The following is a 27,253-nucleotide window of genomic DNA, read 5'->3' as shown; positions in this document are numbered from 1 at the left end:
AGTCTCAAAAAATTCACAGGTGTTTTAAAGTCCTTCTAATCCTCCTCTCGAAAGAAAGAAAGAAAGAAAGAAAGAAAGAAAGAAAGAAAGAAAGAAAGAAAGAAAGAGAAAGAAAGAAAGAAAGAAAGAAAGAAAGAAAGAAAGAAAGAAAGAAAAGGAAGGAAGGAAGGAAGAAAGAAGAAAAGAAAGAAAGAGAAAGAAAGAAAGAAAGGGATAAATTAGTCAGAAAAATGACCTGCTGGGTCGCCGTATGAACTGCTCATTTACATTTCTAATTTTAACATCAGATTCCTCATGCGAAGTAGTATTACTGATCTGCTAGGAATCACTCTTCCTTAAGACTTCACAGACTCTTACACAAGCCACAAAAAAGTTTTAATACAGATTCCCACATGGGGCTCCCCTCATTTTCAAGAAATGCTGGGCTTGTAAAATAAACAATTTAGAATATTTTTCTAGGAAGACTGAAACAATACTTCTTTAGAAATGTGAACTGAGAGCATCCTGAAAATGTAGTAAGTCGTGGGAGTTTTATACATAACATTTACCAGACAATGATATAATAACATGTATTTGGTTTTCGGCCTTGATCCCAGGACAGAGCTCCTAAAACCCTTGGAATTTCCCATGATAGGGGTGCCTGCTGTTAGTCACAAAGTGTCACTTTTGGAGTTTACGCTGAGGTGACTTAGGGCGGGGTCCTGTGAGCCCCAGGATGGCTCACGAGAGAGACCAAATGATTAGAGGGGCTGAAAGTTTCAGCCCCACTGCCTCAACTCGGGACTGGTGGGGTGAAGGCTGGAGACTGTGCTCTTGAACAACAGGATGTGATGAGCTTCCGGGCTGATAAACAAGAACACATCCTTGTGCTAGGATGGTGCACCTCAAACACCAGGGGGACAGGAGTTCTTGTGCTTGGGATCCTTCCGGACCTGTCCTATTTATCTCTTCATCTGGCTGCTCATCTGTACCCTTCTGTATCCTTTGCAGCAACTCAGTATTCTAGCAAGTAAATGGTTTCTCTCTCAGTTCTTGTGTGCCATTTTAGAAAATTCATCAAACCCAAGCAAGGGGTCCTTGGGAACCTCAGATTTCTAGCTGTTGGGTCAGAAGCACAGGTTAATAGGCAAGACTTGCGACTGACATCTGGGGTGTGTGTGTGTGTGTGTGTGTGTGTGTGTGTGTGTTGGGGGGTGTGTGTGTGTTGGTGGGTGAGGCAGTCTAAGCCTGTAACCTGTGGGATCTGATGCTGTCTCCAGGTATATAATATTGGGACTGATTTGTAAGCCACCCCCAGCCCCCAGTTTCTCTGGAGAATCAGAGAATTGGTTGAGGGTGTTGGAAAATGCTCCACTGACCAATACTAAATTAGCTCCCTTCTTTATTTTTCCTGAAAGGCCTTTATTAAGAACCACCGTGGTTTGGTTCTCCAGCAACTTTTATTGGTCAAAGGATGTGGAATTATATGCAGTACCTGGGTTTAATTAATAGGCTCATTTATAAACCAAGTTAACATCTTATTTTAAAAATTCTTGCTTTTGAATAAACCAATATGGTAGAACAGACATGCTGCTATCCCATGCAGAGAGCTGTTCAGAAATGAGCAGCTTGCAAAACTATCGTAGATGAGACGCTGAATCGAACATTCTTCCAAGGTCCAAGGAGTAGTTCAGTCTGAGAATTTGCTTCATATTCTGATTTTTCGAAACAAAATATTCCAGGCATAAAAAAAAAGCAAAATTAAAATGCCTAAAACAGATACATACTGATATTATTTTTTACCCAAGTCACTTTCCAGAGTGTCTAGTGCCACTGTGCTCTGTTGATTAAATAAGACAACAAAAGCAGTAGGCAGCTTCTAACTGAAAGGCAGTGAAATTCGCCCATCAGCCTGCAGGTAAAGGTCACAGTGAAAGAACATATATATATAAGGTGAAGAATGCTTTTTAACCCTTTAGCCTTAAATAATACTGTATTTCAACTTAAAAAAAAGTTCTATTATGTTTTTTGCATTGACATTTTAAGATGTCAGAACAAGTCTTTGTAATACAATATATATTATCCTTCAATATACCTTATGTGAATTAAAAACATGTCAACTTGATAACTGTAGTAAGGCATTTAAGTATTCAGCAAAAGCTATACAGAAATTGCTTGATGAGTGGTATTCCTTTAATATCAACTGGATTTAGTGGGTTTCCTTAAAATGAACACAAAACAACAAAAGCTTAAAAAAGAGGCAGTGACGTCATACACTGAATCCTCGGAGAAGCACAGGTAACGAGCAGTGATTTCCAGCAGGAGACCAGACGGGGACACGTGAGCAGCCCAGTTACACTGTCCAGCGTGTTTACCAACAGATGAAAGTAGAATCAATTTCCTAGTAGGTTTGGGTAAAGGGAACAGAATCCTTAGTGCTAATCACGGTGCCTAAAACCCAGTAGGTGCTCTGGCTACACTTCCTGAATCGATCTGGATGAAGGTGCTTTAATATCAACAGAGTGCTGGAAGGGTCAAGTTCATGGAAAAACTCCCATTTTCCATTTTATTTCCGTGTCTGAGTAACTACTGGTCTAGTATTTCAAGTGTGGGTTACGTAAACACTTTGTGGACCGTGGCAAACGGAATTAAAGAAGCATCGCACTGGCCATCAATGCCAGAGTCTTTGAATATTAGGTCATCAATACCCAACTGTGCAATGTAGCTGACGTGATGATCAAAGTACACTCACCATCAACAGGTTTTAGTTCATATGATTAAGAAAAGTAAAATTTTAGACTGCACGAGAGCAACGTTCTATCATATCCTACATCAGATACCATGCTGTGGAGACGTATTGAGCAAGGAGAGTCTATATACAGCACACAGTGAGGATTTAAACCAAAGATGGAAGGGAAAACATGGAACAGAAAACTTTTACATACATGTATGCCTCTAATGGTCCTGTCCATTTAACGAGATTTATTACATGATTTGCCGTGTCACATCTACTAGCCTGCGTATCACCCCACATTACTTTTCTTCACAGAAATCTCTACTTCTGTATAAAGTAGAAGAAGATGGTGGTAAAAAACTTCAAGCTCCAACAAGTGTGTCCCAAATAACGCCTGAACACCTAAAAAATATTAAAAACAATTTAGAAATATGCATAACTATAAATGTACAGACAAATACAACTTAAAGTCCCACAGGGACTTGGTGAATATATCTTCTGACTTCACTTAAATGTAACGTAGGCCTGTTAGATGATGTTGCAGGTGCATAAAAAGTCCACTGCAGGAGGTGGAAGAAGGGAAGCCTTCCAAAGGCAAGATCTCTACTTGTAAATTTTATAAATAAGACTTCTATTTTAGCAACAGACACCTTCATTTAGACTTCAATTAACCCAGTAAAGTCTCTGTATGGATACAAAGGCAGAAGACTCTCTACCTCAATTAATCCCATCAACAACCTCCCTTCCTGCCTTTCTAACTAAGAGCCTAAGGATTTCCTATAAAGTTTACATTCTTTTAAGCAGAACTTCTTTTTTTTTTAATTTGTAGAGTTTAATCTACCATTTTCTGTTTGTTTTTCTATTTGTCTGATCTGTTCTTTCCTCCCCCTTTCCTCCTTCAGCCGTCATTTTGATGATTTAGATTAATTATGTGTTTATTTCCTTCTCATTCCTGGGTTGGCTTATTAGCCAAACCTCTTCATCGTGTTATTTTAGTGGTTGGTTTTCTTATTAAGATTTTACTTTTTGTGAGCAGTTTGAGGTTCAAAACAAAAATGGGGGAGAAGTTCGTAGATGTCCCAAATTCCCAGATACCTGCTGGCCCGCATACATGCAGAGCCTCCCTTCTGATCGGCATCCCAGACCAGAGTGGAACATTTGTCACAACAGATAAATCTACACTGACACGTCATTACCACCCAGAGTCCACTATTTACACGACAGTTCGCTCTTGATGCTGTGCATTGTATGGGCTTGGACAAATCATAATGACATGTATCCATCATTACAGTATCACATGGAGTATTTTCATGGCCCCAAATACCCTCTATGCTCCACCTGTTCATCCCTCCCATCCCCAGCCCCTGGTCTTTTAATTATCTCCATAGTTTTGCCTTTTCCAGAATGTCATATTGTTGAAACCATACAGTATGTGGCCTTTTCATGGCGTGAAGCTTTTTTTTTTCTTTTTTCTTTTTAGCGCTGAATAATAGTCCATTGCCTGGATGTACCACAGTTTAGTTACATTTGCGGAAGGACATCTTAGTTGTTTCCAAGTTTTGGTAATTATGAATAAAGCTGCTATAAATGTTCATGTGCAGATTCCTGTGTTTTCAACTCCTTTGGGTAAATATCAAGAAGTGAGACTGCCGGATCGTATTGTAGGAGTAGGTTTAGTCTCATAAGAAGCTGCCACGCTGTCTTCCCAACTGGCTGGACCATTTTGCATTCCCGGCAGCAGTGAATGGCAGTTCCCACTGCTCCACATCCTTGCTAGCATTTGGTGTTGTCAGTGTCTTTAGTGTTAGCCGTTCTAATAAGTATGTCGTAGTGTTATCTCATCGTTGTTTTAATTTGCTTTTCCCTGATGACATATATATGATATGCAGTATCTTTTCATATACTTCCTGCCATCTATGGCATGTCTTCTTTGGTGTCTGTTAAGGTCTTGGGACCATTTTTAAATTGGGTTGCCTTCTTTCTGTTATATTTTAAGGGTTCTTTATATTATTTGGATAACAATCCTTTACTAGATGTCTTTTAGAAATATTTTCTCCCAGTCTGTGGCTTGTCTTCTCACTCTCTTGGTGTCTTTTCTAGAGTCCAAGTTTTGTAATGGAATCCAGCTTATCAACTGGTTCTTTCATGGATCTTGCCTTTGGTGCTGTATCTAAGAAGTCAGCATTATACTGAAGGTCATCTAGGTTTTTTTTCCTCTGTCATCTGGTAGGAGTCTTACGGTTTTCTGTTTTACATTTGGGCTGGTGATCCATTTTGACTTAATTGTTGTGAAGAAGGGAGCAAGGTATGTGTGTATGTGTCTAGAGATTTTTTTTGGGGGGGGGGCACGTAGCTAGCCAGTTGCTCCAGCACCATCTGTTGCAAGGACTACCTTTGCTCCTTCATCAAAGATCAGTTGACTATATTTATGTGGGTGTTATTTCTGTGCTCTCTGTTCTGTTCCATGGATCTATCTGTGCACTCTTTCATCAATACCAAACTGTCTGGACGACCACAGCTGTATAGTGTCTGGAAGTCCCAGGGCCATGGTCGTCCAGCTTTGTTCTTCTTTAACACCGTGCTGCTTATTTTGGGTCTTCTTCCACTCCATGTCAACTTTGGAATCACTTGGGTTTTTCCTAATACAGATCTTCTACATAATTTGTTAGAATTAGACCTAAGTACTTCTCTTTTTGTTGAATGCTAATATACACAGTATTGTGTTTTTAATTTCAAATTGTACTTATTCATTGCTGGCATATAGGAAAGTGAGTTTTGCATATTAACCTTGTGTCCTGCTATATAACCCTGCCATACGACTGCTTATGTAGGAGTTCGTGGATTCTTTTGGATTTTCCACAAAAGAACCATATTATCTGTGAACAAAGATATTGATTTCTTCCTTCCCTCTCTGTGTACCTTTTATTTCCATTTTTGGTCTTACTGCATTGGCTAGAACTTCCAGCATGATGCTGAAAAGGAGTGGCGAGACGAGACATCCTTGCCTTGTTTCTTGTATGAGCTGGAAAGCTTCAAGTTTAATGATGTTAGCAGTAGTTTCCTATAGATATTCTTCACCAAGTTGAGGAAATTCCCCTCAGGTCCTAGTTTACTGAGAAGTTTCATCATGAATGGGTGCTGGATTTTGTCAAATGACTTTCCTCTTGGTGGGGTTGTGATTTTTCTTCTGTAACCCGCTGATGGATGGATTACAAGAACTGACTCTGGAATGTCGAACCAGCCTTCCATGCCTGGGATGAATCCCATCTGGAAGTGGAATAGAATTCTTTTGTACAGTGTTGGATTTGATTTACTAAAATTTTACTGAGGATTTTTGCATCTATATTCATGAGAGACACTGCTCTGTAGTTTTCTTGTAATGTCTTTGTTTGGTGTTGGAATTAGGGTAATGCTGGTCTCATAGAATGACGTAGGACATATTCTAGCTGCTTCTGTCCTGTGAAAAGAGTTTGTAGGGAAATGGTGTAATTTCTTCCTTAAATGGTAGAACTCACTAGTGAACCCATCCGGGCCTAGTGTTTTCTGTTTTCAAAGATTATTAATTATTGGTTCATTTTTAAAAATAGATGTAGACTTATTTAAATTGTCTATTTTTTTTCTTGAATTTTGGCAAATAGGCCTTTCAAGGAATTGGTCTGTTTCATCTATATTATCAAATTTGTGGGCATAGTGTTCTTTTATTATCCTTTTAATGTCCACAGGATCTGCAGTGATGTCCCCTCTTTCATTTCTGATATTAGTAATTTATGTCCCTCCTTTTTCTTAATTAGCCTGGCTATGAGGTTATTTATTTTATTGATCTCTTTCAATAAATCAGCTTTGATTTTGATTTTTCTCGACTGATTTCTTGGTTTTAATTTCACTGATTTCTGCTCTAGTTTTTATTATTTCTTCTGCCTACTTTGAATTTAATTTGCTCTTCTTTTTCTAGTTTCAGATGACTGATTTTTAGATCTTTCTTCTTTTCTAAGTATGCATTCAATGCTATAAATTTCCCTGTAACACGGCTTACACTACATTCCACATTTTGAGAAGTCGTGTTTTGATTTTCATTTAATTCAAAATGTTTTTAAGTTCTGCTTGAGATTTCTTCTTTGACCCACAGTTATTTAAAAGTGTATTGTTTAACCTCCACATATTTTGGATATTCTGGTCGTCTTTCTGTTACTGATTTCTAGTTCAATTCCATTGTGGTCTAAGAGATGACACCGTATGATTTCTAATCTTTAAATTTGTTAAGGTGTGCTTTATGGCTTAGAATGAGGTCTGTCTTGATGAATGTTCCATGTGAGCTTGAGGAGAATGTTTCAACGCTGTTGTTGAAAATACCTACTTTTGATTATAGTCACATTTCTGCTTCAATGTGGCTGTGAGAAGCGACAGCAACTGGTCCCGAGCTCCCCAATAATGAGGAGCACAAGGTGGCCCCGGCAGAGACGCTGTGACGCGGGCACCTACCTGTGCAGCGCAGGCAGCTCCTAACAGCCACACTCCTGAGCGCCTGGGGCCTGCGCGCGACGCGGTGACCGCAGCTGCCTCAGCGCAGCGTCCCCGTACTGGATCCCGGAGCCCATCCTTTCTGGGTCCAGCTCACCTGAGGACCAAGCAAGCCTTCTTGAAAAAAGTTTTTATGCTTCTGTGATCCCCAAAACATACCAAGTGAAGAAAGCAAAAGTGCAGAGCACTGTGTACAAACAGCGTTCTGCGGGGTCCGGGTGGCGCAGTCAGTTACACATCTGACTCTGTGGACTCGGGCTCAGGTCGTGACCTCAGGGGTTAGGAGTTCGAGCCCTGCTTCAGGCTCTGCGCTGACAGTGTGCACGCAGCCTGTGCGGGGTATTTCTCTCTCTCTCTCTGTCCCTCCTCCACTCGCACTCTCTCAAACAAGCAGACATTAAAAAAAGATAAACAAGTGTTTTGAATAAAAGCATACATGTTTTATCTTTGGAAGGACACAGACGGAAGTGATAATGACGGCTGACCTTAGGAAGCAGTTTTAGATGGCTTAGGGACTCGAGAGGGGTTGTGGAGGGAGACTTTCACTGCAGCCTCCTTCATATTTTTTGAATTTGGAATTATGTGCATATATTAGGTACACAAAGATAAATTAATTTCAAATTAAACGACAAGGGGACCATTTCCTACTTACTGGACTGCTAAGAACACGAGCATGATAATATACCCTGTGGACGTGACTTTCATGCGCTAAGCACTTGGCTTCATCCTAGTGGGACTCTAAAGAGCTACAACCAGGACAGCAGGAATGGGACAGCCTCGACCTTATATCCGAGTACTTACGTTCCTTGACTGGGCAGTTCCACTCCTAGAAACCTATCCTATACACATACATGCGAAATGGTAATATAGAAGTTATTTACTGCAGTATTATTTGTGACAGCAAGATGTTGGCAATAATCCAAATGTCCAAAGTAGACTGGCTAAACAAATTATGGCACCACAGACAACGGAATATTACACACACACACAAAATACGGGCCTAGGTACATTAGCATACATATGTGTAGGGAAGTCTCTATATGTTGATTTGTAATCATCCGTAGATCTAATAAGTACAAAAAACAAGGTGCAGCAGAATCTATAGTATGCTAACGTGTGTAAGAAAAAAAAGAGGAGGAAATAACAGAATGTACTATGTATTTGGAAAGTTTAAAAAGTACTGCTGAAAAATTTTAATTACTATCTTTATATTCTTTCACCTAGATGTAATTATGATTTTGATGATCTCAGAAGAAATATATCTTGAAAGTTTTAAATGAGTCAATTCATATATACTATATTCATGGGTGCAGTATTAAGGCAGCAAGCTAATTAAATAAAACCTCATGCTGAGCTCAATAATACTCAACACCAAGCCAATTTTAATAACAATGTATGTATGTTATAGAGTCTTTAAAAGTAAGTTTTTGTACCAAATTTAGTAAAAAAAAAAAAATTCTGTTTTCAGATCAAGAAAATCCAGAAGGATGAAGTGTCCCTCTCTTGTATCGGGGCCCTGACCCTCTCTCCCTCCACCGCCTCGAGCACCCTACTTTCTCTGTCATGTCTTCTCCCTACCTCCTCTCCTTTCTCTTCTACCTCATTTTCTTTCTTAGTACTTAAAAATGCTAAAATGTCCTCCATCACAAAACCTCTTTGATCCTTTGTACTTTACGATACCAGTACCTTCCTCCTCAAGAGAGGAATAAAAACTCACTCTTTCTCACTTCCTCTTTGTTCCTCAGTTGCTGTCTTCTATTTTCATAATTCTACTGGAGCTGTTCTTGATGAAGATGATCAATGATATCACCCGCCCCGTGCAGATTTTTTAGCTTAGTTCTTAGCTTATGAGACTGTTCTCCATCTCACGTGATGGCAAACAAGTCTTGGACTCTTACCATTTTGGCTGAAAAGATACCCACTTTCTCCTGGTTCTTTCCAGACATCTCTGACCATTTCCTTCTCTTTCGTAGGTTCCTTCTCTTCTCTCTTAGTCTCCATGGTTCTGCTTTCGACCACTGCTTTTCTCACTCGCAGCCGCTCTCGGATGACCACATTCCCCCCTAGTTTTGACTACTCCTACGTACTGACGACTCCCAAGTGGGTATCGCCGGCCCAGACCTCCCCCCGAGCTCGTAACTGTACATGCCTGTTGTGCCAGTGGCCCTGCAAAGGGAACATGCCCCAAGCAGAATCCCCTTCATTCCCTTGAGCCAGCCTATCCTTGGCTTAATGACATCTCTTTACTGAGTTACCCAAGTGTGACATCTAGTTGTCCTTGGCTCCTCATGCCTTTCTGACCCCACCTCTCCACCCCCCACCACAAATCAACTGCCCCGCCCTACTATTTAGCATTGGAGTCATATGATGCTACTACCAAAATACTTCTTAGATTCATCTATATCTCTTTCTCTCTATTTCTACATCCTCCTTAAAGTTCTAATCAGTCATATTTTACTTGGATTACTCAAAAATGCCTTAATTGCTTTCCTGGTCTTTCCCTCTGTCCTCAACATGGCCACCTACACGCATGATTTATCTCGGGTCCCAACTTGACATTATTACTCACTGCTTCCCATCCCTGAATAGCTTCCCATCCTCTGCAGCAGTGGTTCTCAATCCTGGATGAACACCAGCATCAATCACACACGGGGGCTTTTAGAGATGCTGATGCCTGGACGATGCTTCAGCCCAGTTAATCAGCATCTCAAGAGGTGGGGCCTGGGATCTGATTTTTCGTGCATCCCGGGTGACGTTAGTGTACAGCCAGAGTTGAGACTCAGTAACCCACAAGATAAAGTTCCAGATCCTTGATGAGAATCACTAGCCTGGCTGGTGCCTCTGTCCAACCTTCTCCCCCGCCACCCCCACCGCAGTCTCTCTGTTCTCTGCCGTCATTTCCCATCTCAACTCTTGCTGTCCTGTCTGCTGGACTGCCCCCCGCCACCCCCTGGGCTGCTCGGTCATCACCTCCTCTTAGAACCTTCCTGACACCATCTTGATGACCCGGCCGGGCAGGTTCCCCGCCTCCGCTGACCCCAGGATTCTATGTGCTTCTCAATGACTGTGTCCACCACACTGCATCGTAATTATCTTTGATGTGTCTCATGAAAGTCAGCTTCTTGAGGACAAGGGTTGTGATTACTCCATGTTTGTGTCCCAGCACCTGATAAAGATCCGACATTCATATACTTGAGTAAATTAATTAAAAAGTGAATGTCTACATAGAATTTTGGTAATATTTAACTAAAGTTAACTTTAATAATGACAACTACATAGTATTTTGTCAGCTGCCTAGGGCTATTTATTTTAATTTTTTTATGTTTTAAAAAAATGTTTATTTAATTTTGAGAGAGAGAGTGTGCGTGCAAGCAGGAGAGGAGAGGGAGACGGAGGATCCGAAGCAGGCTCTGCACTGAGAGCAGAGAGCCCAATGCAGGGCTCGAGTTCATGAACCATGAGATGATGGCTAGAGCCAAAGTCAGACACTTAACTAGCAGAGCCACTCAGGCGCCCCTGCTTATTTTAAATTCATTTTTACTGAAGCAACAAATACAACAATGAGACAGGTTACTACTGAGGATGCTCAGTTAGTGTCAGACATAAATCATCCACGATGTGCAAGCTGTGAGCGCCAACATCATGCATGTGCCCATAGCTTCCTTAACCTCATGCAGGTGGTCCCCCATCATGCAGCACGACCGTGGCCCAGCAGGGCTTGCAAGCTGCTGACAGACAGTGAACAGAGATCCGATCTTCCTCCCCTAAGCGATGGATCCCCAAAAGGCCGTGGTTCTGAAAGCAAACAGCCACTGAAGGCCTGCCTGCCCACCCCCTCTCACCAGGGGGGCACAGGAGCCACTATGAACAAGGGTGGGTTTTCACCTCAGCCACATGGACAAGACCTCCAAAACCATAAGTGGCGATCTGAGGTTGGCAGGTGTAGAGAGAATACCCTTTGACTAAATCACTCCTGGAAAATTAAAAGGTGATACTATTGGGCTAGAGGGTAAAATATGCTAAAGAAAAGCTTATCAATGGAAACCCTTTACCTGATTCAATTTTGTTAAGTATTTTCCTTGCACATTGTACAAAGGCCTCTTCCACATTCTCCCCCGTTAGGGCGCTTGTTTCCAAAAACATCAGCTCTAAAAGTGACATCAAACAAAACACGAAGCCATGTTTAGAAGACGATCACAATTCAATTACCAACAGCTTCTCTTCGAATGGCGGGCAAACAGAATTTATTACTTAAATACCACACACTTCTGCAAAGAAAACCAGTAAATATAAATATATTTTTTTAAATGTTAGAAGACTTCTGAGCTTTGCTGCAAAGTGAGAGATGCCCCATGCCAGCACTGATGGCCCCTGGAGAGGCCGCGCTCGGGGTCTGTTGGGAGGCTGCGACACGGGACGGATATCCTCCAAACCATGGGTATGACGAAAAGGTTTTCGTCTGGGGGCGGGCTACACTGCGGCTTGTCACTCCTACGGCAAGGAGGTCTTCTATCAGTTAATACTCTTCTTATCTTCAGGGCGCTTACCAACCCAGCGGAAAGGCCGGCTCTCCTGGCTTCTGAATTTCTAAAGGGTTTCTTTACAAACTCGTGAGGCCTTAGGTTCTCACATGCTTATTTTCTTAGCACCAAACCAGCCAACCTGTAGGAGTGCCAGTTGGTAGTCCTGGGCTCCACGTGCAAATTGACACTAGGATATTTTAGTTCTTGACTGGTTATGAAAATTATTTAAGATGTCTAAATTCTGATCATTCTATTATCTATGAGCAACGTTAATTTTATGTGTCATTCTCTGATGTTCTATGTGGAAATTCAGAGAGGTTTCAAAGGCATCTATAACCAAGTGGCTTAAATTTAATGTAAGTAAAATAAAGCCAATAAACCTAATATCTCTTCCACTGCATCTTCTTTTGTTTAGATCCAACATTTCACCAACTTAGCTCCAAATTACATTGGGAAAAAAAAAAAAGGACAAGTCATCATCTGATTAGGGCCTTTAAAAATTATTATTATAAACTTCACTTTAGACCAAAGCCTGGGCTGTTCAAAGACCTTGGACCAAAAGGTCATTACACAGTATTAGTACATCTGCTTTCACCATCATCATAACCCTGGCAGGCAGAATGCAGTACAGCGAAAATAGGTTAAATAAGTCTACATTTACTAAAAACAACAGGAAATATCACTTTTCTTAAGTACGGCTGAATCCTAAAATTCCAGTAGATGTTGTAAACTCAGAGAAATGTTATTATCCCCAGATCTGCCCATCTGAAAAGCAGTAGTATTAAGCAAAAGGTTACTTGCCATTTTCTTGAGCAAATCTGGAGGCTTCTAAGAAAGTCACTTCCCGATCTGCGTCCAGGTCCTTCTTGTTCCCACAGAGGATGATCACAATGTTCTGACTTGCTAGCATTCTGGCATCTGTTAACCAATTAGTAAGCGCATTGTAGGTTTCTCGGCTGCATAATATAAGATTGTGAAAATAATACATGTATTTTACAAAACTAGCAACTCTGTCCAGTCGCTCACACTACTCACACTGCTTTCAAACACGCCAGGGGAATGTCAGCGACCTTTCAGGTCACTCAGGGACCTGGAGCGCTCAGTGACACACCATACCACACGGTTTGTTTGTTGGTTTGTTTTTCCAGAAAAGTGGAAACAGTAAGTCAGATATTTTGCTATGTTTTTGCCCTGTCGTTGCAAAAGGAAACAGAGGTCCTTCATTTGTTTTACTAATATTTACTGAGCTTGAAGCTCGAAGCTCAGTTACGTGCAACATGGGGACGCAAGCTTTAACAGCTAACTGTGGCCGTTTAGCAGATGTGCGCAGCACGCTCGTACCTCGTAGGAATTTATCACTTTCTTTATAAAGACTCTGTGACATAAGCTCTATCTCCCTTTTCCTAGAGAAACCTGAGGCCCCAAGAGATTATTTAAGGTGCCAGAAGTGACACAAGCAGCCAGTGGTGGAACCGGGACTTGACCAGGTCTGTCCGCCTCCAGGACCAACTCCGAGACCTGGCGTGTTCTGCCCGGGTACATTCAGGGACCAATGTGCCCGGCTGGCACACACAGCCTGATGACCCTGCAGTTAGCAGGCTGAGCCTTTCACTACCTGAGCAAGTGTGGTAGGGCCGGGCCAGGAGCCACCCACCTCATCGCCAGTGTGCCTCCTTCCGAACACACAGACTGGGTGTCACAGCAGCAGGTGACACTGGGCATGTTGCTACCCGGGAAGAGCTGCCAGATGATAGGTAGAGATGACATGTTTAAGGTGGTGCCGGCACACGCTGAGCTCAGTGCTGTCTGACGGGGCTTCCGCCAGGACAGGATGTTCTAGAATCCACAGTGTCCTATACAGCAACCACCAGCCATGTGCGGCTACTGAGCCCTCGAGATGGGGCAAGCGAGACCAAGGAACTACATTTCTAATTTCATTCATGATATGTGGGCGGTTGCTACACACAGGACAGTGCACTCAGACCCTTATGATGTGCCAAGAGCTTCACGCTAACGGATTCAACCAGCTGCCAACCTCACAAATCTTACACAACTATCAGCACTCCCTGTAACGGACCAGGAAACCGAAGTCCAGACGCTCCGACTCCTTCCCCTGAGGACCACGTGGCCAACAGCTCGGAGCTGCATGTGAACCCGGGCGATCAGAGCCCAGAGCCTGGGGCCCAAACAGCCGTCAACATCGATGACTTCTAGTGATTCACCGCACATAAACCTTCACTTTGGGAGCCCTGAGGAATGTGTCAAAGCATCAGGCTAAGAAACATAATGAAGCGCTGGGGATGCTTTTTCTAAAACCTCACTGATGCATCTCCTCGCTGGCCGAGGGATGGCAGCAGCCGGCTCAGACCCTGTACGACCCCGGATGAAAGGGCTGGGGGGGTCCAGAATCCCAGGCAGGTGGCACACGATGCGTGTGCACAGGAGGCCGGACTCTGGACTCCAGGGAGCAGAGGCTCGGCCTCCTCCACCCGGGGGGGTGGGGGTGGGTCACGTTACCTGGTGATGTCGTAGACCAGCAGTGCTCCCGCGGCCCCTCTGTAGTAGCTCCTCGTCACGGACCTGGAAGAGTCACACTGCTCTTATTTCCGGCCGACCAGGGTCCCTTCCCTCTGATCACTGTCACCTACTTTGCTTTGCAAACCGCCACACAGGGACTGGCAGTGCTCAAGCCCAAAACGACTCAGACAGACATCCGGATGTGTACACCAGGGGTTCGTCTGTCTGGACGCATGTCACAGACGTGCTGGGGAGCTGGGGGACGCTAGGCTGAGATAACCAGGACACTTCCTGGCAGGAGAGGACGAGCTCCCACAGCACCTAAGATTACCTCTGGCCTCACAAGGAGGGACAAGTGTCCGGGAGCCACCGGCACCCCTACCCTGCTTCCTCTGGGGAGTGCCAGGCTTCCCCAAGGCCCTGCACAGCTGCTCCACTCTTTTCCTGGGAAAAGGGAATCCGCTCATCATCCAACCAGGAATCCATATCCACTACCCCCACTGCCCCCGTCCTCACCTTCCTTCCCCTCCCCACTCCTAATGGGGAAGCCGTTACCTATGTGGGCCTCTGACACCTTCTCTGTTCTTGCAGTCTTCCTATTTTCTCTCAGTTCTATGCTTTCTCGCAGTATCAGCCTCTGCCCTCCAGCCACAGAGAAAGTGCTCAGCCACCTCCCGTCTCAATCCACCAGCTCCGCGGCACAAGCCCCGTGGCTGCCGTCTGTCGTGTGCTCTTCCCCTGCACCCAAGCCCCTCGGCCAGTGTCTCCTTTTCTTCACCCCTGCTCTGGCGCCCGTCTCCAAGTCCAGCAGTATTTCTTGGTCCCCATCCCTCCGACTTGCCTCCCCCCTCCCAGATCCCACCTCCCTCCCGGCACTTCTGCAGCCACCGCCTCTCCTCCCTCACTGGCCATTTCTCCTCCTCCAGCTCTGGGTCACTCTTCCTGAGCCTGCCTTGTTTACACTGGAGTTCCCCAGGGCTGGGGCTCAGGCCCGGGTTCTCTCCTCTCTTCACACCTTGACGTGAGAGTGATCTTCAGCTCAGACTTCTGTAAGAGCCAGCTGCTGCCCCAACATCTCCTCGTGGCTGCCCGTGAACACGTCACACTTAACATTTACAAGACGCAACATTTTGGTTCCTATCTGCTATGTCCACTCTGTTTTGGGGGGTGGGGAATACCACCATCCCTCTGTTTACACAGCCAGAAAGCTCTGCTTTTATCCCCACCTCCTCCTTTTGCTCATTTCCATACTGGACCCATCCGTCAGGTCTTGGCTCACTAACTGATGTACCCAAAGTTGTGCCATCTTCTATCTTAATCAGTTCCATCCCAACCCAATCCCCCAGGTCTCTGCTTGCACCCCTGCAGTCACCCACTACCATGCATGTCCCCACTGTCACTTGTGTCCCTTGGTACACTTTCCTGAGCAACCAACTTCCTCATCAACACCTACAAAGGCTTCCTGTGCTCAGGGGCTGGAAATTGACTTCAATTGCCAACAGTCAATGATGTAACCAGTCGTGTTTACCTACTGAAACCTCCGTAAGAACCCCTAAATGATGGGGTTCAGAGAGCTTCTGAGTTCACCATCACATGGAGGTGCTGGGAGGGCAGAGCACCCAGAGAGGGCCTGGGAGCTCAGCACTCAATCCCCGCACACACGGCCCCGTGCGTCTCTTCCATCTGGCTGTTCGTGGGTTGTAGCCTTTACGATAGACTGGTAACCACAAATGCGGCGCTTTTCTAACTTGTGTGAGTTGTTCTAACAGATTATGGAACCTGGGGCTGTTTCACGGGAACCTGTGAATTTGTGTGCTGCTGGGCGGACAGGAGGTGGCCTGGACACCTACTTTATAACTAGTGTATGAAGTGGGAGCAGGTGGGTTGGACCCTTAGCCTGCAGGGTCTGATGTTAACGCCGGCAGGAGACAGACTGGAGTTGAACTGTTGGGACACCGAGCTGGTGTTGGAAAACTGGAGAACAGGTGTGGAAAAACCCCCATTTGGTGTCAGAAAATAGACATCACAGACCAGTGCCTATCTTCGGTGCAGAAAGAAAACTGGGGAACTTAGCAAAAACAAACAACATGACTCAAGATTACTTTGATACTTTGAAAAGGGCAGCTATTTTTAAATGTTCTTTTTAGCTCTTAAACTCCAAAGGCACACAGGTAGCTTGAAGCTTCTCCTTTCCACCTTCGGGCCGCGCTCTGCAGCAGGGCGCGCGCTGGCGGAGCGGCAGACAGGCGCGGCGGGAGAAGGGCCGGCCTGTGAGCTCCTCCCGGAGCTCAGGGAGGCCGCTTTCCCCCCAGGTGTTGAGGCAACTCTCTATTTTAGTTTCTAGAAACTGGCAGACATCTAGTTTCTAGAGAAAGAGGTATGTTAAGAGTTATATCTGTTGAGTGATTCATTTTAAAAAGCTGTATTTTGACATATGGTGTCTAACAAATTATTCATGTATACAAGTTAAAGCTTTGAAGCATACTTTTTTGAGGTAGTTAATGTTTCTAAAAAGTAACTTAAACCAGAGTCCTACAGGTGCAGAGTCTGAAAAGGAAATACCACTTATAGTCTCACATGAAACTCCGCTGTCTCCTGCCTCACTCTTCCTGGAGCCCCACGCCCAAGGCGGGTACTTTCCTTCGGATTTGACTTTTTTCCTAAACGAGGTCACTGACAGAATGCTGACCGTCTATGTGCTAGATTCCATCTCCCCAGGGCTTTGGAGAAGCCACAAAGAAATGCACCAAGGTCCCAACTTGCCTGGATCTTAGTTTCCGTTTTCTGGCATTTGCTTTCATATTCCTATAAAATGCTTATGAAACCGGTTGACTTACGAGTTTCAGGGCTTACCGCTGTCCTGCTTGGCTAAGAATCTAGCCCACTCGTAGCCCACTCGAAGCAGCACCCTCGCCTGCAGCGGCCCTCTGGAGCCTGACTGTTCTCCCCCGCTGGAGGGTCTACTTTCAGGGTTACTGCTTTGTACTGATGAAGCATATCCTCCTGAAGTTTCTAAGAAAGAGTATGTGAAAGAGAACCTTTGTTTCCCCTGTTCTTGAGTATCTGAAGGTCTTCTGACTTTATTCTCACTCTTGATTGATAGTTTGCCTCCGTCTAGAATTTGAGGTTGGAAAGGAGTTTTTCAGGCTGAGTTAGGAAGGCAAGCCTTCAATATCTTGTGGCTTCTGCGTGTTGCTGTTGAATGTGAAATGCGATTCCCAGTTCTAGTCCTGTTTTTTCTTCTTAGGATCTTTTTGTGCCTTCACTTCCTCCCTGTCCTCTGGAATTTCACATGATCCACACCAGTGGGGATTTCCCCCCTTTCATATGTATTTGGTGTCAGGTGGGCCCAAGACATCTGGAATCTCATTTCTTCAGTAGAAAATCCCAGAGATTGGGCTATTTCATTGGGGAAGCCAACATGTTAATATATTTAGGGCTTACCTTTGGAGCTACTCATTTTTTGGCAGAGAAAACTTGTTTCTCCTGAATGTGCAGCTGGCGGCCAGCGGTCAGGGAAGAGGACTAAGATTCACAGACTTTCACAAGTTTCCTTCTTTTCGGTCCTTCCCTCCTCCCTGCCTCCTGCTGTGCCTTATGACTTTGCCTCTAGACCCTTCTGTAACTCAGAGACTGAACTTCTCATCCTGTGTGCGAGCACACACACATATACACACTTAAACCTCCTCCTGTAGAACCAGATGCTTCCAAATCCTGACCTTTCCTGGGACTCAGCAGGAAGACACGGCCGCCAGCTCCCTGCCTCCCCCATTACGGGCACTCAGGTGATGGCTTCCAGTCAGTCACCACGTACTTCCTCTCTTTAACATTTAAAAAAAATCTCTTAATCATAACTATGCACCCTCCCTTTCTGGGTGTTTGTGAGTTAATGCCATTTCCATTATTTTATAGTCACTCCGGTGAGGGTTTGGGGGTGGGAAAACAAGTCTGCATGTTTCAGCAGTGGTTTCAGAAGAATGATCGTGATTAAAAATGGTTTTGATATTGTTGAAGCAAACAACTACTGAACATTTAAAATATAATATGCTCCTGACTTTAATGAAATGAAATGCTTACAATGAGAGTGAGTTTTACCTAACAATTTTAAAACCATGAGAATCTGTTCTGTTTTGACTTTGTGTATCTGTTCAGAAAACACAAGTACAACATCCATCCACTTCCCTGCATTAGTAGTTACAGAACATTACACACGTAATCTCATATGCAGTGATCTGGGGTCGTATTTCCAAACATCAGTTATGACTACAGTGTAATAAAAATGTGCAGGGGAGAGTATTCGGTGGGACGTACCTCAGCCATCAGAACATGCCCCAGCTAATGTAAAATGAAAGAAAATCCCAAAAGAGGTTTTAAAAAATCCTCCTTTAAAAGTGGAAAGAGAGAGAAGCAATTATTGTGCCATTACTTTGCCCTAATTTTAATTTAAAAGCAAACTGCAGAATACACACCACCACCTCCTACTCACTAGTCCCAAAGAATAACTTGGCCTCTACATTAGGGTGTGTTCTCTCAAAAGAGAGTCTAACGTGTTTTTTAGTAAATCAGTGCTGTGTGGAGAACACAGTCCTTTAAGACAAGAAGCTTCTCTGAAAGCTTCCAGAGGTAAAGTTTCTGAAATCTGTGCAGGAGAGAAGACGACTAGATATATTAAGACTAAAACTGATTATTTCAAATCCAATTTTCAAAGAGTTTTATTAAGTTAGAGAGAAAGCTACCTGAATCGTTCTTGGCCTGCCGTGTCCCATATCTGTAACTTTACATATTTACCACCAACATTTATTATCTTTGAACCAAACTCCACTCCTATTGTATGATTTGAGTCATCTTTGACTGAAAAAGAAAGAGAACAAGATATTTAATTTTAGAACATTAAAGAAGCAGGCTTACGGGTTTAAACAAGTAAAATCAAGGGTTAAAGTCAATGGAAATGTAATTTACTGTCGCCTTTCATTTTTCCAATAGTCAGTTGATAGGAAGCACTCACTGTTTTAAACCGAATGCACACACTTCCTCTTCTGCAGGAGGTGATAAGGCTCTTCCCAGGCCCCTAAGACAAACCATATGCTACACCGCACGAGAACCCCATCTAGCCGTCCACGGGGAGGGCGCTCACCAACGGTGACCGCATCAAGTACCCGGGAACCCCCCGAGGGCTTCCAGCCCAGGGACAGGCCTACACGTTGGGTCAGTAACGAAGAGGTAAGAATTCCCACTATCTGAATGGATCAATATTTCAAAGAACTCAAAGGGAAGGAAAAGCACCGTAGCCCCCAGAGAAACTTGATGGACACCAAAGATGAAGGGAAAAAGAGGAAACGATTAAACCCCCCCCCCCCCAAAAACCTAAACCGAAAGCCTCTATGCATCTTACGGTGGATTTAGTATTGCACGGCAATAACTGGGGTGGCCTTGCTGGAGAGGTCAATACTGTGTGTGCCGGAGGCGGGCAAGCTCAGTGGCTTGCCAAGCCCGCCCGGAGGAAGCGGCCTGTGGAAGAAGTCTGTGGTGACGGGGGCCGAGCCGACGCCGAGTATGGCTCCTCGGCTCAGGACTGGCTTCTGCTTCATAACCGCAGGACAGAAGTCAGGGATGCCACCTGAGGGTGCAGAGTGTTCCTGGGGCGGGGGGGTCTGTGTGCACAGGGCAGGTTCCCACTGACCACACAAGCCTGTCTCAGATGGCGTGGAACTAGTGTGGACATTCCAGAATTCAAGTTACCAAGTAACCTCGGAGTAAACACCTCAGAGGGCGATGGCTAAAGTCGGAGGGCGCCCTGATGGCTACATGGCCATAAGAGGAATAAGGTGAAAGCTTCCCCATCAGGTGTAGACCCTGCGGACCAACACAACACATGGACCGGTCTCATGGTGAGGAGTTAGGGGAGGACTAGCCAGGGAGGGCAGCCACAGAGCGAGGACACACAGAGTAACAAGCAGGTGGGGGTAGTGGCCCCGATGTCCTCGGCGGGGGGGGGGGGGCTTCTTTTCTGAAATGCTACACTGTAGTCGTGGTGACTTGTGAGGAGACCTGGACCCCCCAGGGAGGGAGTATTTGTTACATTCAGTAAGGACTGGCTCTGTGACTAACCCGTGCTGGGTCCCCATCACCGGACGGACGTTCCAACAAGTTATTGGATCAGGAAAATGGAAGTAGAAGAACATACTTCTACAGTTTTATCCTCAAAGCTCTTTGCCTGGACACCCTCTGCCATCTCTTCGCCCATTTTACCCACCGCTGCTTATGTGCGCATGCTTAATGCTCTTCCGTAAGTAAAATCAACTGTTTCTGTGTCATTACCTGACTGCTGTGAAACAGGTCACCCTCTGCCATTCTTTCCATTGCTATAAAAGCGCTGTTTATTTTAAGGGTCTTTCGATCTTACAAGTCTTTAACAATACCTTGAAATAAAAAAATTCAACCTCCCCTACCAAAAGAGCTCCAATCAATGGCAAAACCTTGGGTCTGTGGTCAAAAGGCCTGGGCTTGGATCTAACCAACCACCATCTCAAGTGAGCTGATCATCCCAAGAGCACATGCCCACTTCTCTATGCTTGCTCCTTCACCCGTGAAGCAGAACTGATGGCAAGAACTGTCTTCACTGCAGGACGAGGCCGCTGAGGACCCCACCCCACTGGTTCATCTACAAGGCGCTTCCATGGCTCCGTGGGCGGCTGGGTCCCTGTCAGGAAATGAAATTCCTCCTTTGCCTTCCGCTTCACCATGTGGTATGTATTTCAGTATCTGGAATGTATTTTAGTATCTGGGAAAGTGTAGAATATGATAATATACTGAACAATGGACCACCATAAAACTGAAATATCTTAATTAAAATACAATCATTCACTAAAAATTTAACGTAACAAACTTTTAATGTAATTTTAACATATTTTTAAACTATAACTTTTCCCTGAAATAATATTCACAAGTTTTACTACAAATTTGAGCAAGAGAGAAGATGTGCATGAGACATTGACCATTTGACGCCACTTACATTTTTTTTCTATAAACTGATGAAGCAAGCAAGACTTGCCAGTTCCCGCATTTCCAATAACCAAGAACTTAAACAAAAAATCTGAAAAACAAAAAGAGACATTGAAAAATAACTTTTAAAATGTGCTGTAAAGTCATTCTTAGACTATGATAAAAAAAGGTTAGTAAGATCTTACTTGCTAACAGAAAAAAAGAGATAACTACTCTGTGAAAACAACAATGAACAGGTCAACTCACCTTTTCGCTTCTTTGATATTTGGCTTACGTCCCAATTCAGTGGTTTTTTCCAAACTGTGCTCCTTTCATGTTGGAAGTCTGAGGACTATTTTTGTAATGAATAAAATTTGTCCCTTTGCTAGTCACTACTCAAAGAAATACACGTAAGCAGTGACAAGCAAAAATGGCCTAGAAATTTCAAGTGTTTTCTGTACAAAAGAAAATCCCTGGGAATCTTCTAGGCTTTGAGAAGTTCACTCCCTTCCTTTTAAAAATAGGTATCCTGCCCCCCCCCCCCCCGCCCTTGTGGATTTTTGTGGTCTTGCTTCTAGGCCCTTATCTGTAACTTTCAGGAAGGACAGCCTTAGCCAAGTTTGAGTCAGCATTCCAAGTGTGAAATTTGTCTCATCAGTGTAGAAGGAATTCGTTTCTTCTTTACACAGAGTAATATAGTTAATCTGGGATATTATTTTTCATAAAATGGAAATGAAGACTCTTTAGTGCAATTTATTTAATCAGCATGATGTAGCATCAGTAGGCATCACACTGCCTTAATAATTCATTTTGCTTTTCTGTTAGCAAAGAACTGGAGTTATGCGGAGCCCAGGTGCTGCAGAGACCCCGCCCACCCCTCCCCCTCACACTCTGATCAGAACCTACCGACCACTAACCCCTATGCTGCTGGACTCCCCGTGTGAACTGCCGGTGCCCTGGTCTGCACCTCTGAAAGCGTCACCTCCTACATCTTTTCCAAACCCCTACCAAGCACTCCTAGCCCTTGCTTCTTCTCTCCCCCAAGTAAGCTCAAATAGCCTGCTTCTTGGCAGATGCTTAGCCTAGCCTCTGCTCTTAAGAACTATAGTCATCATCACTCACATATGAAGCGGACTCCACCTCTCATGATTTCCATGAGGTTACAGGCAATGAGCTTAGTGGATAGCGCTGCTATCAGAATTGTCAGCGCTTAAAAATAACAAGTTTTATGCTTCTCGTTGTGTGTTTTGAAAGCATGCTCACAGTAGCATTATTCACAGTAGCCAAAAAGAAGCAACCATGTATCCATTAAACAAAATATGGAGTACACATACAGTGGAATATTACTCACCCTTGAGAACGAGGAAATTCTGACACATGTCACAACACGGATGGACCTCAAAGACACCATGCTAAGGGAAACAACCCAGTCACAACAGGAGAAATCTGTAGGATCCATTTATGTAATGCACCTAGACTAGTAAGATTCAGAGACAGGACGTAGAACTCGGCTGCCAGAGGCTGGGGAAGAGGGGAAACGAGGAGTTGCTGAATGAATACAAGTATCAGGTTGGAAAGATGAAAAAGTTCTGGAGGCAGACTACGGGAATGGCTGTACACCAGTGTGAATGTACTTAATGCAGATGAACTGCAGACCTAAAAATGGAGGAAATGGCAAATCTTATGTAATTTTACCCCCCACCCCCCAACACACACACACACAGTAAAACACGTCAGATCTAATCATGCTCATCAAACAGCTTCTATAACCTAAGAAGCCAAAGGGAAGATGGTTAAGATCCCCAGGTTAAAATGAAAATACTGGAATTTTTCATCCTTGTTCAGTGTCTTCTTCTATTTAAGATACAAAGCCCAATCATTGCACAGCTCACCTTTGAACAACTGAGTGCGTCCACTTACATGTGGATTTAACAGTACAGTACTGTAAGTGTATCTTTTCTTCCTTGTAATAGTCTTAGTAGATTTTCTTTTCTCCAGCTTGCCTTATTATAAGAACATGATATGGGGCACCTGGGTGGCTCAGTTGGTTAAGTGTCCAACTTTGGCTCAGCTCAGGTCATGATCTCACAGTTCGTGAGTATCAAGCCCCAGGTGAGGTTCTGTGCTGACAAGCCCGGATAGAGCCTGTTCAGACTCTGTGGCTCCCTCTCTCTCCCCCTTCTTGGCTTGTGCTCTGTCTTTCTCTCAAAAATACATATTAAAAATTTAAAAAAAAAACCTTTTGTCTTAAAACCCTTCTGTGTCAACCATCTAGAAAAGATGCACAAAAAAAATGCACACCTGAGCTTTCAGGAAAGACGGGACAACTCTAGATGCTTGGAAAAGAGAAGAAACAGAAAAACATTATAGGGGCCCAGATATGGGACTGTCAGTGAGAGTAAATCCACACTTAACCATATCATCACCGTAGTGAAACTGTAGACAAAGACTATAAAGGCAAACAGAAAGAATGGAAAAACTCCCGACGTAGAAACTAAGTTCCTTACCCCAAAGATCAGAAGGCAATGAGACCATATCCTCACTGCGTTGAAGCAAAAAGTACAACAAAACTGTCTAACGTAGAATTCAATGTAGACGATATTATACTCAATGCCAAGGTAGACTTTTGCTTCCAAGAATATGGAATAGACTTTTCCCTCTTCTTCCTGCTCAGTATAACTTAACACCCTAGATTTTATATATAAAAGAAACACAAGAAGAATTTTAAAAGTAGATGAGAAGGCAGACTGGCCAGGGACCATGGTATCTGAGGTGAGTTCTCTGGACTTTCCTTTGCCCTCACATATCCAAGACCTGTAGCTGAATAAGCTGCAATCTGGAAATGGCAATGTGTGCAGCATTTAAAAAGCACCAACAAAGTCAGGTCTCTCTAGCCATAGGACTAGGCAAGGGCAACCTAGCAAGAGAGAAAACTTTTAAACATTAACTGCTCTTTAAACAAATGAAAAACAGAAATCTTCAGCAAAGAGAAAGTCTTACCGGAGAAAATAAAACATATAAAGAAGAACCAAATAGAAATTTTAGAACTGAAATATACAGTTCAGCAGATGGGCTGCACTGCAACATGGAAAGGGGCAGGGAAACAATCAGTGAACTGGATGACAAAATGATAGGAAATATCCAGTTCTGAACAACAAAGAGAAAACAGACTAAAAGGATATAAATAAGTAGAGCCTCATAGACCTTTGAGACTATAAAAAAAGCTCTAATATTTGCATCACTGGAGTCAGACAAAAAGAGGAAAAAGAAAACGAGGTTGCAGAAATACTCAAAGAAATAATGGCTGAAAACTTTCTAAATCTGGCAAGAGACATAAATCCAGAATTGAAAAGCTCTTTGAATCACAGAGACAATGAATCCAAATAAATCCATGCCAATGTACATCGTAACTAAATTTCTGAAAGCTAAAGACAAAAAAAAAAAAAAAAAAATCTTGAAAGCAGCCAGAGAAAATGACAGGCCAGAGAAAATCACAGCTTACCTAACAGGGAAAAATGTAATCCAAATGACAGCAGATTTTTCATAAAAAAACCACGGAGGCCAGAAGGAAGTGCACAATATTTTTCAAGAGCTGAAAGGGAAGAACTCTCTATGCAGAATCTTACATATGGTGACAGTGACCTTCTGGAATGGAAGAGAAATCAAGACATTCTTGGGGATGGGGAGGGGGCAGTAGAACACTACAGAATTTGTCAGCAACAGACCTATCCTAAAAGCGTGGTTAAAAGAGGTTCTCCAAACAGAAAGTAAATGATAAAAGGAACCTTGGAGAAAGACCATGGCAAACAAAGCATGGATAACTACAATAACCTTTTTCTTCTTGTCCCGTTGCGTTTCCTAAGTTATGTCTGGCTATTTAAGCAAAAATGATTAACACTGTCCAATATGATTCTAAATATGACTACAGGAAACATTTCAGATGATTATATCAAGGGTAGGGATGTCAAAGAAGGTAAGGTTTTTATCTTACCCTCAAATGCACACAATGATGACACCAGTAGCCTGTGAGATGTACATACAATGTAATACTTAGAGGCACCGTGAAAAAAGCTATACAAAGAGATATACTCAAAAATAGCATACATAAATAAAAGAGAATCTTACAAATGTTCACATAAACTACAGGAGCTCTGGAAAAAGAAATGAAAAACAGAACAGCACTTTTAAAATGGCAAAAATAAGTCTTAATATATCAATAATTAGAGCAAATGGGTAATGTATAAATGTACTGATTAAGAGACAAAAATTGGCAGGTTAGACTTAAATACGCCACAGCCATAGGCTGTCTATGAGAAACTCACTCCCATTATAATGACCAGGCAGGCTGAAGGGGAAAGGACAGAAAAAGCTGTATCAGGGGGTCTGAGGGGCTCAGTCGGTTAAGCGTCCGACTTCGGCTCAGGTCATGATCTCACGATTTGTGGGTTCAAGCCCTGCGTCAGGCTCTAAGCTTTTTGCACAAAGCTCAGAGCCTGGAGCTGCTTCAGATTCTGTGTGTCCCTCTCTCTCTGCCCCTCCCCCACTCATGCTCTGTTTCTGTCTTTCTCAATAATAAATAAACATAAGAAAAATTAAAAAAGAAAAAAAAAACTGTATCATACAAAGATTAACCAAAAGAAACCAATATTATTGTCAGATAAAACAGACTTCATATCAAAGAAAACTGCCTAAGCAGTTTATATTAGCAGGGTTATTATATACAGATAAAAGAATAAACTAACCAGTAAGACCCAGGAATCCATACCTTCAACTAATAAAATGCTATGTTCTTTATATTTCAAAAAAAAAAAAAACATAGGAATCCTAAATGTGTATATAATAGAGGTAAAAAGCTTATCAAGCAAAAACTGAGAAAACTAAAAGCAAAAGCAGAGAAACCCACAATTATGGTTGGAGACTTCAACACCGCTGAGAGTTCTTCACAACCAAGAGAGAACAAGACAGAAAATCAGCCACACAGTAAACCAACCGGACCCCGCTGACATGTACAGAATATGCCACCAACAGGAGTACACACAGTGTTTTCAAGGACCCATCAAGTTAGACTATATCCTGGGCCGTAAAACAAAGCTCAACACATTTAAACAAACGGAAATCATATAGAATGTGTTCTCCAACCACAGTGTAATCAAACCAGAAGTCAACAAGAGGAATATTTCCAAATACTTGGATACTTCTAAATAATCCACTTATTTTCAAAAAGTTTTATTTTTAACATTTATTTATATTTGAGAGAAAGAATTTGAGTAGGAAAGAGGGCACAGAGAGAAAGAGAGAGAGAGAGATAATCGTAAGCAGGTTCCATGCTGAGCACAGCACCTGACCTGGAGCTCAGTCCCCACTCTCTGAGACCATGACCTGAGCCAAAATCAAGAGCTGGACGCTCAACCCACTGAGTTACCCAGGTGCTCCTAAATAATCCACTGCTAAATAATCTATGATTTAAAGCAGTCTCATGGGAAATCAGAAAAGTATATTGGGCTGAATGGAAGAGAAAACACAACCTCTCAAACGTTGTGGGCTACACTAAAGCAGAGCTGAGAGGCGAACTTGGACCACTAAATGCATACATTAGGAAAAAAGAAAGTCTCAAGCAATTATCTACGTTCCTAACTCAAGAACCTAGAAAAAGAAGCGCAAAATAAAGCAAGCTGAAGGAAGGAGAGAGCAGAAATCAATGAAACTGAAAACAGAACAAAAGAAAAAAATCCATGGACAAAAGCTGGGTCCTTGAACAGATCAATAAAATTGATAAGCTTCTAGCAAAACTGTAATGATTCAAGGAATGAGGGTCTGGCCAAGGAAAAAGACAAGACTGTGAGCCGGCACAGTATCTTTATTTGGGCCCTCCTGAACAGGCTGCATCGGAGGGGACATCCCTCAGAGCAGGAGAACTTCCAGACAAGGTGCCCAGAAGGGGAGCAGGGCAGGGGGACCTCTGGGAGAGAAGGGATTTGTGTGTCTAGAAGTTGTCCCCAGC

General features: G+C 43.3%; 2 protein-coding genes across 2 annotated transcripts; both read right to left on the bottom strand.

The window, feature by feature from the left end:
- Positions 1-1,420: 1,420 nt before the first annotated feature.
- SPHAR (S-phase response (cyclin related)) lies at positions 1,421-1,766 on the bottom strand (the record flags this gene model as incomplete). Its single annotated transcript, XM_029931157.1, is given in 3 exon segments — positions 1,421-1,692; positions 1,694-1,732; positions 1,734-1,766. Coding segments are annotated over 3 exon segments (171 nt in total), but the record flags the coding sequence as incomplete, so codon positions are not given.
- Positions 1,767-2,104: 338 nt separating this feature from the next.
- RAB4A (RAB4A, member RAS oncogene family) lies at positions 2,105-22,663 on the bottom strand. The gene is made up of 9 exons (XM_029919316.1): positions 22,604-22,663; positions 21,520-21,604; positions 21,284-21,364; positions 19,008-19,122; positions 14,272-14,334; positions 12,556-12,710; positions 11,284-11,379; positions 7,193-7,328; positions 2,105-3,115 (listed from the first exon to the last, which is right to left on the bottom strand). Exons 1-8 carry the CDS (start codon positions 22,661-22,663, stop codon positions 7,213-7,215), a joined length of 771 nt encoding a protein of 256 aa, XP_029775176.1. The 3' UTR covers positions 2,105-3,115; positions 7,193-7,212.
- Positions 22,664-27,253: the final 4,590 nt, after the last annotated feature.

Source organism: Suricata suricatta, chromosome 2 (assembly GCF_006229205.1).
Source record: "Suricata suricatta isolate VVHF042 chromosome 2, meerkat_22Aug2017_6uvM2_HiC, whole genome shotgun sequence".
In the NCBI taxonomy this organism is placed as follows: domain Eukaryota; kingdom Metazoa; phylum Chordata; class Mammalia; order Carnivora; family Herpestidae; genus Suricata; species Suricata suricatta.
This window is presented reverse-complemented; position numbering and strand designations above follow the sequence as displayed.